General features: G+C 55.5%; 1 protein-coding gene across 6 annotated transcripts in view; it reads right to left on the bottom strand.

The window, feature by feature from the left end:
• Nucleotides 1–4,716: 4,716 nt before the first annotated feature.
• The window catches only part of PSD4 (pleckstrin and Sec7 domain containing 4), a 33,274-nt gene continuing 21,984 nt past the window's right edge, over nt 4,717–16,006 (bottom strand). For all 6 annotated transcript variants that reach the window (XM_073241144.1, XM_073241137.1, XM_073241165.1 and 3 more), the window contains 12 exons: nt 13,639–13,815; nt 13,077–13,157; nt 12,803–12,915; nt 12,537–12,595; nt 12,236–12,325; nt 11,177–11,220; nt 10,632–10,792; nt 9,577–9,647; nt 9,298–9,461; nt 8,657–8,801; nt 8,376–8,519; nt 4,717–6,877 (listed from right to left, as the gene is read on the bottom strand). In XM_073241144.1, the coding sequence (XP_073097245.1) occupies nt 6,620–6,877; nt 8,376–8,519; nt 8,657–8,801; nt 9,298–9,461; nt 9,577–9,647; nt 10,632–10,792; nt 11,177–11,220; nt 12,236–12,325; nt 12,537–12,595; nt 12,803–12,915; nt 13,077–13,157; nt 13,639–13,815 (1,507 nt within the window). In that variant the 3' untranslated portion in view covers nt 4,717–6,619. The remainder of the gene's footprint in view (nt 6,878–8,375; nt 8,520–8,656; nt 8,802–9,297; nt 9,462–9,576; nt 9,648–10,631; nt 10,793–11,176; nt 11,221–12,235; nt 12,326–12,536; nt 12,596–12,802; nt 12,916–13,076; nt 13,158–13,638; nt 13,816–16,006) is intronic.

The following is a 16,006-nucleotide window of genomic DNA, read 5'->3' as shown; positions in this document are numbered from 1 at the left end:
TGTGGTGGGGCAGACCCCACTTGGCTGTGAGTGCAGGCACCTTGGGTTCTCCTTCCCCAGCAGCTCTGGCTCAGGGGTAGTGACACTGGCCTTGGAGCAGGCCTCACCTCCCTGACCCTTCCCCCACGCACACTTCAGTTGAGCTCCCCTTGGAGGATGGAGGGAGGGGCTTGTAGGGGCTGAAGTACAGGATGGAGGGGAGTCCTAGGAGGGGGAGCAGGTGCTTTCTCTCAGCAGCCTCCCAGGGGGAGGGGTGAGACCAGCCCAAGGCTCAGGGCCTATCTGAGCATGTCGCCTGCTAAGGAGGAGCAGAGGCAGGGGAGGGGAGGGCGGGGAGGTGAATAAATAATAGGAAATAAAACTTCATGAAGCAGAAAATAAAAGGCAGATTATACAGATGTGGCAATTTGAAGGATCATTGCCTCTGTCCTCTTTTTAACTGCTGCATCTGGAGTTTTGAAGCAGCTTAGCCTCTCCCTCCCTCTGCCAGGTCCCCGCCTGGCTGGAGGCCCCCATGGGGCCAAGGCACGCATAGGGACAGCACCTCCAGTGGCTCAGCTGGTGGCACTTCCTAATGCCCCTCCCTGCTGCCCAGACCTGGGTGAGCCTGGGGCAGGGGTAGTGGGCGCCAGGGTGGGCTGGGTATTTCAGGGGTGAAGCCCTGAGTGAAGTGTGTCTGTGGCTGTGCTGTGGAAGGAAGGGGAATGTCTGGATTGGGGGTGAGGAGCACGGACAGGGCACGTGTGACAGGAAGGCAGTCCGATGATCAGGAACCGGGTGAGGATACCCCCTTGCAAAAGGGGGTTTGGGTGAGAGTTAACTGGGGTGAGGTATGAATCTCTCTGTCTCCATGCAGGCGATTTCTTTCTCCCTCTTCATCAAAATTCATTTGTTAAGCCTCAATTTGATACTGTGCCAGGTGCTATATAAACAGACATGGTCCCTGCCCTTAAGGAATTTCAAGCCTAAGACACACACACTGACATTTTTGTTTATTTTATTTTAAATATTAATATATTCCCCACCTTGTTCCAGAGAGGATTTGAGATAGCTCACAGGAAATGCATGCAACAAGTTAGTAAAGTATAAATAAGAAAGAAAGCATGAGGACCCCAGGAAATACACAGTGAGAGTGGCAGAGAGGGTCCTGAGTGGCTACAGCTGAGCTGCAAATCAGCCTTGAGTCTCTTGGTGGCCAGGTGGAGGGGCTGTCAGTCACTTAGTCACTTACCTGACCTCATTCACTGAATGAGGGAGTCATCACTTCTCTGTCCTAATACCTCCTCCTAACCTCAGCCTGGGTCACACCAGACAGGGACAAAGACACCAGAAAACCAAAAACTTCCATCTGACACCAAAGGTGAGGCAAAGGCCCATCCACTCACATCTCATAATCCTGCTGTGTTGTCTTTCAAAGCAATGGACAAGCTGTCACAGAATCATTAATAGAAACAGGGGAGTCAGGAGGGGACAGGTTTCGGGGAGACAACATGAAGCTCTGTCTTACGTGTAATAAATAACATCCATATAGAAACTTACCATCTCCAGGAAGATTTACGGGGGCACGTCCTGCAGTAAGAACTCCAGGTCTGAAATTCTGAGCAGAGATCAGAGCTGGGGATTTAGGTTTAGGAGACTTCCCATAAACTATCCTGAAGGCCTGCAGCCAGCCAGCAGATCACCAAGGCTACACCTGTGGAAAGGCTGAGTACAGGGGTGGGAGGAGCAGGCTGTGCAAAGGCAGAAAAAGAACATTAAAGAAAGTAGAAGAAGCAGGGGGAGGTGGAGTGCTGGAGGCCCAGGAAGGGTAGCTTGAGGCCCTGGGGACCAACATGGAAACCAGCAGGCCCTATTCCTACCTTGGGAAGCTTATGTCCTACTGGAAGCAGACAGACAGAGGGGAGGGAGCATGTGAAAGTTACCAACTTTGATGTGACAGAGTAACTGGGAGAGGAGGACTTAGGGGAGGCTTCATGGAGGAGGTGGCAACTGGGTGTGTTTTATTCCCCTTCCCAGAACTAAGCTATAATCAGAATTTCTCAGCAGCTGGCCCCAGTCCACATCCTTTGAGTGATATTCCCTCCATCACACCCCCATCTCAGAAGGTGGCTCTAATTACCCAAGGCCCTGGCCCTTGTGACTGGCTCACAGATGGGCAGGCTAGAGGTGGGCTGCTCAAAGAGACACTATTCCTGGACTTGAGTTTGAAATGTCCATGAAGCAAATGTTCTTTGTGCTAGATTTGCACCAAGAAGAGGGAGTTGGGAGTGACTGGGGTCATCTCTGCACCATGAGGGTTGCTTTGCCTCTTAGGCCTGGTAGAGGGGTCCCAGAAGATCAAGAGAGAAATGGGGTCTGGCCCAGTGGAACTCTCGATTAGGCCTTACCAGACCTGCACATAGATTGTCCAGTTATTGGCACCAATAAATGTCTTCTTTTGCTAAAGCCCAATTGAGTTCAGATTTGTTACTTGCAACTTTCAGACAAAGGGAAAGCTGAGTGCAAAGCCCAGCCTCAAAGCAGGACTTGAGTTTTGAGGGCAGAACCTAAGTGGAGCTCAGGGGAGGGGAGGTGCATGTGGTAAAGGCCAGTGAGGCTGTGTACTAATACCTAACCTGCCAGGCTTTCCTTCTGTGCCAGGCATTGTTCTGAGATGTTTACATGCATAATTTCACTTAATTCTCAAAGGACCCTATGAAGTAAATGGTGTTATTATCCCCATTTTATAGAGAAGCAAACCGAAGCACAGGAGGCTGTTACTGGCCCCTGGTCAGACAGCTAGAAAGGGGACAGCTGTGACTGAGTCCCAGGAAGTCTGACTCTGGGGCCTGGCTGCGGAGGCCAGATAACCCTGGGCCTTGTGTGCCATCAGACCCGTCATGTGGGCCAAAGGTCACTGAGAGGTGAGAGTGATAAAGGCCGAGAAGACATAGGATTTGATGATTGAGGGTCATCAGTGGCTCCACTGGTCTGTCCCTTTTCAGGGAAGGGTGGGTGGAATCCAGTGTGCAACGTGTTCATGAGCGCTAGGTGTGCAAGGGAGGCAGCCGGGTGAGGGGGACAAACAGCGGGCAAGACCACACACCTGTGGGTCTCAGCTACAGGAAGCAGAGTCAAATGCAGGTTCTTATTTTTTCTCTTTCCTCATGCTGGTGATAACAGTTGAAGTTGTTTGCAAGGTAAGATAATGAAGAAGTTGGAGAGTAGGCCTAAAGACCCAGGTGAGACCCCTAGGGACAGAGGGCATGGCCAGCAGGAAAAGCAGGGGCATCATGCCAGCTTGGGGAGGGAGTGGCAGGTCCTGGAATGCAGAGCGCCTCTCCTCCTCTGGAGAAGGGAAGAGGGAACAGGTGCGAGCCATAATTAGATGGCAAGGAGACACAGACATGCAGAAAGGTTGGAGGCAAAGGTGCTTGCAGTGGGTGGCTGGGTGGGGAGCCGTTATGGAGAGTGTGGCAATGCTTAAGAAAACCCTCAAGTAAGCAAGGGGGTCTGGGGGCAAGAGAGGAGGCAGAGCCATGTGTAGAGTCACCAGGTTGTCCCAAGTTTCTGGGCCATTGGGATTTTTTAAATCCCCTTTTCTCTGAATTTTCTATTTTAGTTACAGAAAAGTTGCACAAATAATATGGAGCATCTCCAGGCTATATTCTGACCCTAAGGATTGGCTTTACTCACACAAGTCATTTCATTTTCTTAAAGCAAGACTCCCAGGCTCTCCCCCAAGCCATGGGCCTGTTCCTCCTCTGCCCAGAAACCACACTCCTTGGCTGCAGCCTCATTCTTTACGATGTGGCCTCGGCCCAACCTAGTTCCCTGCTTCCCTCACCCCAAACCTCCAGCCCAGGCATACCCCACTGGTCTTCCCCATGGGACTCTGAGCCCCTGAAGGAGCAGATGCAGGCCTCAAGCCTTACTGATCTTTTACTCTTCCCTGGTGCCTGTTAAATAAATGTCATCAGCCAAAGGCCTGGAGAAGCCAAAATGCAGAGCCCAGGAAGAGGTTACACGTGGGGCATCAAGTGGGTCATGGAAGGCCCTGGGCCCTGCAGGCTGAGCTCCCCTAAATGGGAAAGGAGGAACGACCAGCCTTATGGAAGGCTGAGCTCAGCACCAAGAACCTATTCTCTCCGCTCTGGCAAAGTGATAGACAGTCACTCTCCGGTGGCAGAGGGAGGGAGGGCGGTGATAAAGTCAGATACACCCCAGGAATGAGACTGGTGGGTCACTCAGTTCTCGTTTCTATAGATCACCTGGGACAATTCTGTGATCTGTGAACTCCAGCCTGTTCCCCAAAAGTCTTCAGAAACCTTTTATCCTCTCCATCTGCAGGAAGACATCAAAGTCCCAACCCTTTGCTTGGCAGAGTTTCCCCCAGATGGTGGGAGGCCTAGCCTGGGCCACGTATGCTTAGGGAAGTGGAAGGTCCTGATTCTGGGGATGGCTGGGGGTGCCCCCACTAACCTACAGTTCTCAAGGGGCACACCTGGGCAGGAGCAGCTTGGAAGATGCAAGCCCGCCCCCAAGCGGTCACATGTCCTAACTGCAGCCAGCAACCCCGGCTCTGCTTCCCCAGGCTTGCTGGCCAAACCACACAGGAGGCATTGGCCATATAGGGCCCAGCTGCTACCAAAGTCTGGGTCTGAGAACGACATGTGCCCAGGCCAAAGGGAGGTGCTGGTTCTACACGGGTGAAAAATCATCAAAGAGCCACACACATGCAGACAAACCTCCGCCTTTTTCTGGATTCAGGAATGAGGATACATGTCCAATGAGATCAAAGAACCTGCCGCTCAAGGCCATTTCGCTTGTAAGCATCAGTCCTGGGCTGAGTCACGTCCATGTGGAGCTGGGTTTTCACCTCAGTCAAATGAGACCATTGGATTCTGCCGTGGCTGTTAACTGCCCCACACAGCAGTCACCCAAGCAGCATCAATACATATCTGTGCTCCTGACCAAGACCTGCCGACTGAATCCCTGAGTGCAGAGGCAATGTCTTCAGCATGCCTCCCCAGCGAGACAAGGCGTGCCTCTTTGCTGAGAGCTGTGAACCAGGGAGCAGGGTTTCATGTCCTGGAGGCCCATGGCAGGTTTAATTCACTTTTTAATCCCCTAGTGCTGGTCCATAAAAAGTGATCGATACTATTTGTGAAATGAGTAAATGAACAAACTTGGGATGGAATAAATGATCCTGAGGTCCCCTCTAGTTTGGACAGCCTATAGATGTGTGACTCCTGTACACAAACAGGGTCCTACAGACACACAGATACCAATATGCACACAGGGCAAAGGGGACCCGGCCTGCCACCCTGCAGGTGGCCCCAGCTGCCCAGAACTGCCTGGTCCTCCCCTCCTCACACACTCACGGACACCTCCATCTGCATTGGCCCGTGTTTATTGTGCACCCATTGGGTGCATGGCCCAGCCCCGGGCTCTGGCCAGGCACCCCTTTTGGTCCCAAGGGGGTGGACCCTTGGTGCAGGTCCAGGCCCCGGAGCTGGTGACGAGCATGGACAAGAGGAGGGGGCCCAACAGGAAAGCCAAGGAGGCAGTGCATCAGCCAGCAGGAGGCGGGCAGGCAGCACAGAGGCCCTCTTGGCTGGCAGCCTGCTTGCACACTTGGCTGAACAGAGACAATGGTGGCTGCTCCTCCACCCCAGCCTCCTTCCCCGAGGCAGAGCCTCGCCCATGAGTGTCCGGAACCTCCCCAAGAGAACAGGCCCAGTTGGGTGGCAGCCAGAGGGCAGCACAGGGGACTCCCCAGGGAGGGCAGCAAAACCCCAAGTGGCTGCGGGTGGCAGGATGGAAAGGGTCTGGACGGTATCCTGACACCCCTCGGAAATGAGGGGATGGAGTGTGTGGAGGGGAGCTAGACCTGCACCTGATACCCACAACTCTCCTGAGACGTGGTTCCTGCACAAGGGCCCCCAAGAGAACACATCACCACCTCTCACCACTCAGCTTCTCCAAGGGCCCCTTGTTCCCAGGCTCCCACAGAGCTCTGGAGGCACCAACTCTCCACCGGCCTTCACTGACCACCATGGGCTCTGCTCTTTAGCAACTGGCACGGGAGGAGGGTGGGGCCCCTCTCATTTGCTGCTGCAGCTCAGATAGCTGTAGGGGAAAAGGAGATAGGCCCTAAGGGGGCAGGGCCTGAGTCACAGGAGGTGGGCTGGGGGCTCCCAGGGCCTCTCCCAGCACGTCTCCTGGCTCCCAGAGCAAGGTCATCCTCAGGGCTGCAGCTCTGCTTGCTTCAGTGCCCAGAGGCCCCTGCTGCCCAGGCCTCCTGGACACCAAGGGCCTTTGCATGCTCCAATCCTCAAACAAGCACTGAGGTGTCCTCAGGTCCAGGAAATAAGGCCACCCTGGATTCTGGTGAGTGGAGGGTGACATGGAACAATCTCTGGGGATGGGGCCAAATCCTTGAGCTCCTGCCTCCCTCGGGGGTAGCCAGGGACCAGGGGGCTGGGGTCCTGCCTGGGGGGTAGGCTCCAGCGAACAGAGGGGAATGAGGACCCCAGGGCCATGGGGCTGCCTTCAGCAGGGGTGGGCCCAGAAATACGGCCTCTGCGGACTTTCATCTCAAGTCCACCCCAGAGCCTGTGAGGTGTGCTGGCTTCCTTCACAGCTGATTGCGGTTCCGCTTGGGGATGATCTTCCGGTAAGTTCTGCGCTCCGAGATGTTGCGCTTCACCTTGGCTGTGGTGGGGGCCTCATCCTGGTGCAGGGTTGGGCTGGAGTGGGACTTCTTCAGGCTGGGCTTGAGCTCCTGAGTGCCTCCAGCCTCCCTGCTCAGCTGCTCCTCCCACAGGCCCAGGTCATCCGAGGGGCAGTGCAGACGGGCCACCAGCAACTGCATATACATCTCGTAGCGCATTTTCTGCAATATACAGGCCCTGCCACATTAGACCCTGGCTCCAGGTCAGGAGGAGACTGGAATCGTGAAGGACAGACAGCTCTCACATATGAAGCTTTGGCAATAGAGACTTCTGCAGAAAGCAGGCTGCACCAACAGCTGACATCCGGATCATGCTGAAGCAGCCAGACTTTGCAGAGCGCAACAGTAAGGTAGGAGAACCCTGCAGTTATCTGGACAGTGTTATAATAACACCCATCAGCCCAACCCCACTCTAACTGCTAACACCTTGCAGTGCTGTAACTAACACCTCAACATGTCTGAGGCACTAAAAGATCCATAACCCGCTAGGCCTGAGATCTGTGCAGCAGGGCACACCAATGGCACACAATCTGTACGCAGCCCTAATTGAGTCTGAATAGCATTTTAACAATCCGCATCTGGAGAGCGAGATGCTAACTACTGTCATCTGTTAGCGCTTCTAAGGCCTATGGAACTAGCATCCTCAGACACAGCTCCCAGCTTACTAAGTGCCTTCTCATCCTCCACCTGCTGGATCCCCATCCCAGCCCTGGGAGGTTGGGTGGCACATGAATCATTGTCTGCTTTATAAAGAGGACTAGGGAGAGCTGGGGACCTGAGGGTCCCCAGCAGGTCAGTGGCAGAGAGAGGTGGAATTCTGCAGACAGAGCCAGTCCTAACAGCCACACCCCAGGGCCTCTGGGAAGTGGTGATTCAGTCAAGGATGCAACCAAAAAGCCAGAGGGCTGGGCCACCAAGGGAGGGAGGGGGCAGCCCCAGGGCCCCGTCAGGAGGTGGCACTGACGTTCCCTTCTGTGGACTCCTCCTCTGGATGGCCTCTGAACCCTGCTCTCACACTGCCCCTCACCTACACCTCCTGCTTAGAGTCCTAGAAGGTGCACTGCCCCGAGGCCAAAGCAGAATTTGGGTGTGGGGTGGGGGCATTAGGGGACAAAGTATTCTGGCATCAATCACAGAGCCAATAAGGTCATTCCTTAGTGAAGCCCATAATGAGCTACATACATGATGAGAGGAGCATTTAAATTTATCTGATTTGGACAAGTGGAGTCTCTGTGTGCCTCAGTTTCCTCACCTGTAAAATGAGGATGATAGAGCCTACCCCGGAGTTGTTAGGTGACTAAGTAAGATAACCCATGCAAGTAAGACAAGCTCCATAAATGCTGCCTACTATTATTAGGTATGCATTAGGGGGAATAATTCAGCTGAAATGCAGTTTTTCCTTCAACTTACACAAAGTCAAATATACCCTCAGGAGAAGAAAAATTATAGAAGTAGCGTCCCCTATAAAAAAAAAAAAGTGATCCAGACAGGCAGCTGCTTTGCGCCCACAGGACAGGACGAGAGATGCAGGGACTCCCTTGTGCTTTGGGCCCCACCATGTCCCGAAGCGCGCGGGGCGGCTGGAGAGCGAAGGCTGCAGGGGCCGGGGCGGCCACGAGGGGGCGGCAGAGGCCGCGCGGGCGACGCGAACGCGCCTCACCTCGTACTCCAGGTAGTCCTTCCGCAGGCGGTACTCCTCCAGTTCGCGGCTGCGGCCCCGTCGTCCCGGTAAGTTCCTCTGCAGGTCCAGCAGGCCGTCCGCGGCAGCGTCCAGGCAATTCTCATGGGATCGATGCTGCTCCTCCTGTGAGCGGCGGGAGGTGGGAGAAGCTGCCCCGCTGCCGCCCCAGGTGTGCGGTTCCATCCCGTCCTCCGCGGTGCAAGGCCGCCCTCCCGTCTCGGTGCACCCTCCCCGCCCACCCCGCCCCTTCGCGGCCGTACCAGGGAGCTCCGCGCGGGGCCGGCAGGCAGGATGGGCCGCACGAATCTGCGCTGGGAGCCCACCGCGGCGGGGAAGGGCGGCGCCGAGTGCGTGGCAGCGGCCAGGTTGATGCGGGAAACCCAGGAGCTCATGTCCTTGGCAGTGCTGCGGGCAGAGGAGGCGGGGGCCCGAGGCCAGGGTGGGCCGTGGCCCTGTCGCCGCTCCTTTGGCCCGCAGCCCTCCCACCCCCAGGACTAGGCCTCAGATAGCCAGGAGCCCTAACACTAGGAGAGGTGGTTGCCCTATGCCCGGCTTTTCTCCTGGGTCAAAGGAAAATCTGGTGACCAATAGATTTTACATGAAATGGGAAAAAAACGATCAATTGTGTGTGACTTCCTAGAACCCTCTGTTCAGGACGGGAGGCCTGTCCAGACTTAAAGAGGAGGAGGCTGATACTTGAGCAAGAGGGCAGGGAAAGGGAGCAGGAACCACCTGCTTCCTGTGTGCGGCCCTGAGACCCCCTCCAGCTGCAGCACTCTGAGGGGTCCAGGCAAGGTGGCAGCTCCACAGGGCAGGCAAGCAGCCATAGGAGGGCGAGTGGGGTGGGGGTGGGGCGGTGCTGGGAGGGGGAACCTAAGTGCCTGTCTCCCCAGGGACTTACGGTGCCTGGAAGAGGTAGAGGCGCCAGTCAGCCGTCCGCAGCTGGAAGACATGTGGCTTCTTGGTGTAATGGGTGGCTGGGGTGGCCAGTGAATGGTGCACCCCCACAGGCTCATCTACCATCAGCCCCAACAAACTCTGCCCCTCAGGGCAGTGGTCCTGTCCCTGCCACAGGCACAGGAGTTCAGAAAAGTGGTTTTCATGAGTTGCTCACGGTCCCAACCAGCCAGGCCTTTCCCTGCTCTCCACCCCGCACATCAGGCATGAGGACACCCGCTACCTTCAAGAAGTAGAGGACCATCCCTCGAAGCAAGGTGTGGAACATCTTCCAGCCGCGCTTCCCCCACGGTGCTGCCCCAGGAGCAGAGATCACAGGTGGGCGGTAGCACTCCATCCAGGCACACACGGTCCCCCTCTCCCGCCCCTCCTCCCAGGCGCACATACACACGCAGATGCATGCCGGCACCACCAGTCCCACACTGGGTCTCACACGTACAAGCTCACTTACACACCAAAGCAGGATGACTTGCAAGCAATGACAAAGTGAATGTTCCTACAGACCATCCCCCTCCAAACACACCCACCCACAAAGCACAGGCCCACTCAGACATCTTCCTGTCCCATCCAGAGAGAAGCAGTGCCTCGGGTCCTTGGGCAAAAGAAGCCTGCTTCTCTGTGGTCACCCCGGGCTTGCTCAGGCCCTTCTCACAGCCCAGTACTACCTCCCTGGCTGGTCGCCGCACCCTGTCCCATCTAGGGTGCTGTGACTGCCTCATGTTGCCACCCTGCCTTAAAGCCTCCAGCCGTGGGGAGTGAGGCCCAGATGCGTCTAGCCATTCTCTTCCACACACCCTGTGTCAGCAGCAGAGCAGGACTGCTCTTTTCTATGGGAAATGCCCTCTGCCCAACTTCAAATACCCAGGCCCTCTCTCCCTCCAAGGCTTAGCTCAGATACCTCGGTTTCCCAGAAGGCTTAACCATACCTGACCCCAACCCCCACCCACCAAACAAAACTGCCACATGCCCTGCCACTCACACTTATGCTAGCCCTGTGCCAGCAACTCCTGTGAACCCACATGCTGTGCTCATCTGGTCCCCACCTCCCCACAGGGCTCTGGGGACAGGAACGCCTAGATCTGTCTTGCCTCTGCATGCCTGCCCCTGGCACTTACTCAGCACCCAGCACAAGGTCACGGTCAAGAAAGGAACACAGCCTTCCCTTGACTGCTGCCTCTGCATTCCTGTGCACACATGGGCCCATGCCCCTGAGCAGAGCTGTTCCATACACGCCCTAGTCTGGTGGCAGACCTGTGCCCCCACATGGCACACACTCACTCTTCTTGCCATCTGCATCCTGATGCATCTTCCGAGCCAAGATGCCCTGCTTGTAGGTGGGCACCGTGGGGTCCTGGGCCAGCTGGAGGAAGGGGTTGACTATCTTGCCAGCAGGGGGAGAGAGCTGGGCCTTCTCAGGTCCGGCTGCATCTTCGTCATCTCTGGACATCAGGAAATCAGTCTGGGGGTACTGATTGGGCAAAGGCCACCAGGAGTGCCTGCTGCCTCAGCGTCCCCACCCCCTCCTCTTGCTGGTGAGCCACACCACAGAGCCCCCCAAAAGAGTCCTTCAAAGCCAACTCATCAATTCCAATCATCCTGATTCCCACCCCCACGCCAGCCTCTGCTCCTCCAGGTGTCACCTGGCCCCTCCACCCTCTCAGAAGGCCCACCCCTGCCTCTGGTTTGCCCCTCTCAGTGGGGAGCGCTGTCCAGGGCCCTGAACTTCTCCAGCTTTCAGGCAAATGGGTGGATGAAGGACAGGCCCAGAGACCGGGGAAAGGGGCAGAGGGTGGAGAGGGTGGGGAAGAGGGGCTCTCACTTACACGGCCCACTCGAGCTTCTCACTTCGGATGGACCAGTAGAGGGCCTAGAAGAAGCACACGGAGGGACAGGGGTGCCTCAGGAGTGGGGCTCAAACTCCATCTGGCAGAGGGGGGACAGGGGCCTGCTGCAGCTGCCTCCCCTACCTCCAGCAGATCTGCCCCTCTTCCACGAGCAGGAAGCCACTCACACATGCAACAGTTAACAGAGCATTTGCTATGAGCTGGGTGCTGGGGACACAAGGATGGTCAAAGCAATCCTAAGCCCCACCTGAGCTTAGCAAGGCTTGGTCTAATCACCTGCCTGCCACTCTGCCGGGAGGGATGTCAAGGCAGGAATGGCTGGCTGATGGGGGCTAGAAATGTACAGTAAGTGAATGGATAAGTGGGGCGCTGATATCAGAGTATTAATGCAGCTGCATCTTGCTTTGTAGCCCTGGCACTGGCTTCCTAACAGGATGCCAGACACACAGTAAGTGTTCAATAAGTGTTCACCAACCAGACCACAGACAAATGCTGTATGTAACTGCATATGAAAAGCATGATGTGTGCCAGGCACTGTGCTGAGCACATAACAAACTTTATTTCGTCATGATGACAACTCTGTGAAGTGGGTACTACCCCTCAGAGGATCTCAAGTGAGCCAAGGGGATAAGTTGCCCAAGAATAGAATTTAAATCCTGGAACATCTGGCTCCTAAGTCCTAGCTCTGGACTTGGGCCACTAGAAACTCTGCCCCTTGTTCACTCAGAGAACCCAGACAAGTGCTTCTCAGATTGCACAGGCTTAAGAATCACCTGGATGCACCCTTAACAGAACATTTTAGTGACCCCAGCCCCAGAGCCTCAGACTCAGTAGGTCACAGGCCTGTGAGTTTGCACAAGCTAACAAATGCTGATGCCCGCTGGCCAGGACCCACACTTTTAGTATCTTTCAGTAAGCAAGCCCTGTCCTCTCAAGAGGATTTCAGCAGAGCCAGGCCTGAGCTCAGCATTCCTTTGGAATAAGGAACCAAGGCTCGGGGCCCTAAACAGGGAGCCCACCCAGGGTCAGGAGCCGTACCTTCAGCAGCTCCTTGGGGAAGTTCCCACCATCCCGCAGGCCATTCAGGTTGGTTACAAATTCCTGGCAGCTCATGCTCTTCCCGATGTTCTGTGGCCATAGAGACACATGGAGCAGCTGGCACACACTCAACAGCCCAGTGGAATAACCAGCTCCCTCCACCAGCCACTCTGGAACCTTCTCCAGTTCCCCAGGCCCATACCCCAGGGCCCTTCCCCGAGCCCAGCCGTCCCACACCTCTGCTCTCCACGCCCCTCTTCCAGCCCCCAGACCAGCCTTGCCTCAGCTCCCACCTTCTCACCTGTCCGTGCAGGTCCGTGTTAAGGAGCATGACGGCACAGGTCAGGGTGTGGACAGAGTCTGCCCCAGAGAGAGGTGAGTGGAGAGAGAGCTCGTTGGAACCAGGATTCCTGCATTTCCTCTGTGCATGGGGCAGGGTCACCCCCTCACTGCCCCCAGTGCGTCTGGTTCTCCACAGCCACCCAGTGAATGACCTGTGGAACATGTCTGAACCATCCTCCCAGGCACCCCAAACTCCCCCTGCCCTCAGGGCCAGCCCCTCCCTACCTACTGAGGGGAAGACCCCGGGGTTGCAGTCCTGGAAGCGTTTGGAGAACTGGTAGAGGATCCGCTCCCGCTCCTGAGTCTCCCCACTGAGCACCAGGGCCTGCAGGAAGCCCCTGGGAGGAGGGTCAGAGTCAAGGCAGAATAGGGCAGGTGGCCGGCAGGCTGCAGAGCTCAGAGCCAATCAGATGCCAGCCTTGGCCAGGGCCCACCCCCACCCCACAGCCGCCCCTCCGCCCCAGAGAGGGTCTGGAGGCATTACCGCTGGAGACATTACCGGAGGGCCCTGTCCAGGCTCTGGCCCCCGAACTGGAAGAAGGACAAGTACTCCTCTGCCACGGCCCTGCTGAAGTCATTACTGTGGAGGGAAAATGGGGATAGAGCCTGACCTGGGGGTCCAGGCTAGGCCGAGGGGCCAAGGGGCCCCAGCCTACACACATCCTGGGTCCTGGTGCAGGGGGCAGGAGCAAAAGAAAGGTACAGCTAGAATGTGCCCTGGGCCCCAAGAGGGCAAGGGGGCAGCCAGGGTCCACCCTGCTGCTGGCACCCATCCAGTGGTGAGTGGGAGGGCCATGTGGAGTTGGGGTGGGGGAAGGCAAGGTGGGGCATCCAGTGGCTGCAAGGGGGACAAGAGAGTGGGCAGGGGTGACCAAGTGTGACTAAGAAGGAGGCAGGTGTGGCAAGGGGAGGGGGAGAGGAAGAGGGGCTCTGGGGCAGGGATGACAGAGTGAGGGTCAGCAGTGGGACTGCAGGGACACAGAGACGGGGAGGGATGGCCAGTGAGGGAGTCCCTAGTCCAGACTCAACCTCCAGCCTTGCTCAGGTTCAAAGCCCCTTACTTCTTCTGCAGGTAGGCAGCCACTTCAGACTTCCGGAAGCCCTCAAGGTGATAGAGGCGAGCGGCCAAGTTCCAGGCCACCTGGGCAGTCCTGACCCCATTGGCCAGCTTGTCTCCAGCCTGTGGCCTCTGGCCTTCCTCTGGGGACTGTGAGTGAGGCATGGGGCACTCAGGAAGCCTGCAAAAGCCCATCGGTGTCCTCAGACTCCCACTTGGGATGGTCATGAGGGGGTTCTGGGTCAAGTGTCGCTGAAGGTCAGTCATGGAGGGGGTGCTCGGAGTCTGTGCCCAGAGATCAGCAGCGGAACTGGAGCCCCAAGGTCTGAGTGGTAACAAAGGAGCTGGACCGGGGCCTCACTGGGGAAGAGACATGTTAACAGCCTGTGCAGCCGGACCTGGCCCAGCGGCTGGGCACCAGGCGGACCCACAGAGGGTGGTATTCACCCAAAACCGGCCGGGGATGAAGCTAAGCTTGGTACCCAGTATTTCCTAAGGCAACCCACAGGGAAGCCCTGAGCCTAGTCACCTGGGGGTGGCAGGTGCACAGTCTTCCCTTGGAAGAGGCCAGTGGTGTTTAGTCCATCCCAGGGAGGGTTGGGACTGTCTCCCCAAATCCTGGAAGCTACCTGTCTCCCCTCACCTGTCCTGCCTCCTCTAACTGCCTCCTTGTGCCTTTCCCTGTCCCCAGCCCCAGCCTCCACTCCAAATGCAGAGCCAGCGAGGGTGCGAGGCAAGGCAAGCCCAGGAAGCCAGACTGGCCTTAGACAAGGCAACAGCTGGGGGTCAAAGAGGTGGCTTCTAACTTCTCCCTTCTGTCCCAGGAACCAGCAGCCCATGGTACAGAAAGCCCTTCCTGGGAGCTGGGGTGGACCAGGAGCTAGGGTGGTGATCTGTTATGAGTGTACACAGGTCAGGCAACCCCCGACAGACTCAGAGACACTCAGAGTGTGACACTCAGACTCTCAGAGGTCACCAAGCCCAGTCTCCACTAGCCTCTCCTGCTTCCCCTGCAACGTTACAACCAAGTGTGGGGGCTTCTGTTATCTGAATATTCATTATCCAAGTTACCACACATATGGAGTTGCACAGATACAAAACTTGTTGCAACATGAAAACAGCCGCTGATTGGCTGACCACTTCTAAAATTAGGCTGCACTGGACCGTCCTCTCCACTTAACCCAAATGTCCATCCTTACCCCTGACTGAGTCAGGGTTTTGCTGGTAACTTCTCACTGCTTCCTGGGCCACATACATGTCCAACAGTGCAGGGCAAACAGAACCAAACCAACTGAAAAGTACAATTATAAATCTTGTCCCATGAAGTTCATGAATGTGGTGCTGGAAGCCTCCAGAAATCACATAGAAAGCCACCAGCAAATGAGGATCTGGGAAAGTTAGTCCAGTGAACAGTTGCAGAGGAGAAAATAAAAACAATGACCCACTTGTCACATCCAAAGAGAACTATTTGGATCATCAGCTGATGAAGCCCTAAAATACTTTCATAAAAATGGCCTGGTCATTTAGTGTTGTTACTAAAATAAGATCTAGAAGGGGAGGCATTTTAGGGGAAAACAAAACCACAGTGTAAATAAAAATTGTCATGGACTTCTACACTTGACGTGGGTGAACTATACGGCATGTGAATTGTATCTCAATAAAGCTACTACTAAAATAAGTAACGGTTTAAAAATAAGATAATGGAAACAAAAGAAACCAAATTAAATTCAAATGATATTTAGGACCTCACTGTGAAAAGTCAAGCATGAATGAGGGACTCTCGCTGGAACAGCAAACATGGACTGGGAAAATAAAGCCGCCTCTGTTGTGTTAAATGTAAGATTAAGTAAATTTATTGCTGTACTATTTAGTGTCCTTTCCCAAGAAGAGCTCCAATTAAATAGTTTTCCATTATTTACTATGAAAATATGTTTCTCATTTTAGGTGGATTTATTTACTTTTATTTTGGGTTGAATTCACTGTAATTTTTGGTGTCATGAGCCCTCTCTGAGAGACTCTGAACATCTCCCGGGGCAGTGAGGGGTCCAAGATGCCTGAAGGAGATGCTTTGGTGTCTGGCACTGCCTGAGGTTCTGTCCCCATCACCCGATGACACAGACAGGAGTGAGGCTAACCCTCGAGTTGGCGCAACATTAGGTCCGTGACCTGAACCATCACTGGTTCCTGCTGGTCTCACAATATGACCCCAAGTCAGCCAGCTAGAGGGCAAACCCCGCTCCCCTGTAAGGATCCCAGGGCCTGACAGTGTTCATGCAGGTAGACAGTGAGGTTGGTTTCCCAGTTGGCCTATTTCTACCTCTGGTCACGGTTCTGGGGTTGCTCAGTCCTGCTACAGACCCCAGGGTCCACTC

This window comes from Manis javanica, chromosome 1, assembly GCF_040802235.1.
Source record: "Manis javanica isolate MJ-LG chromosome 1, MJ_LKY, whole genome shotgun sequence".
Taxonomy (NCBI): domain Eukaryota; kingdom Metazoa; phylum Chordata; class Mammalia; order Pholidota; family Manidae; genus Manis; species Manis javanica.
This window is presented reverse-complemented; position numbering and strand designations above follow the sequence as displayed.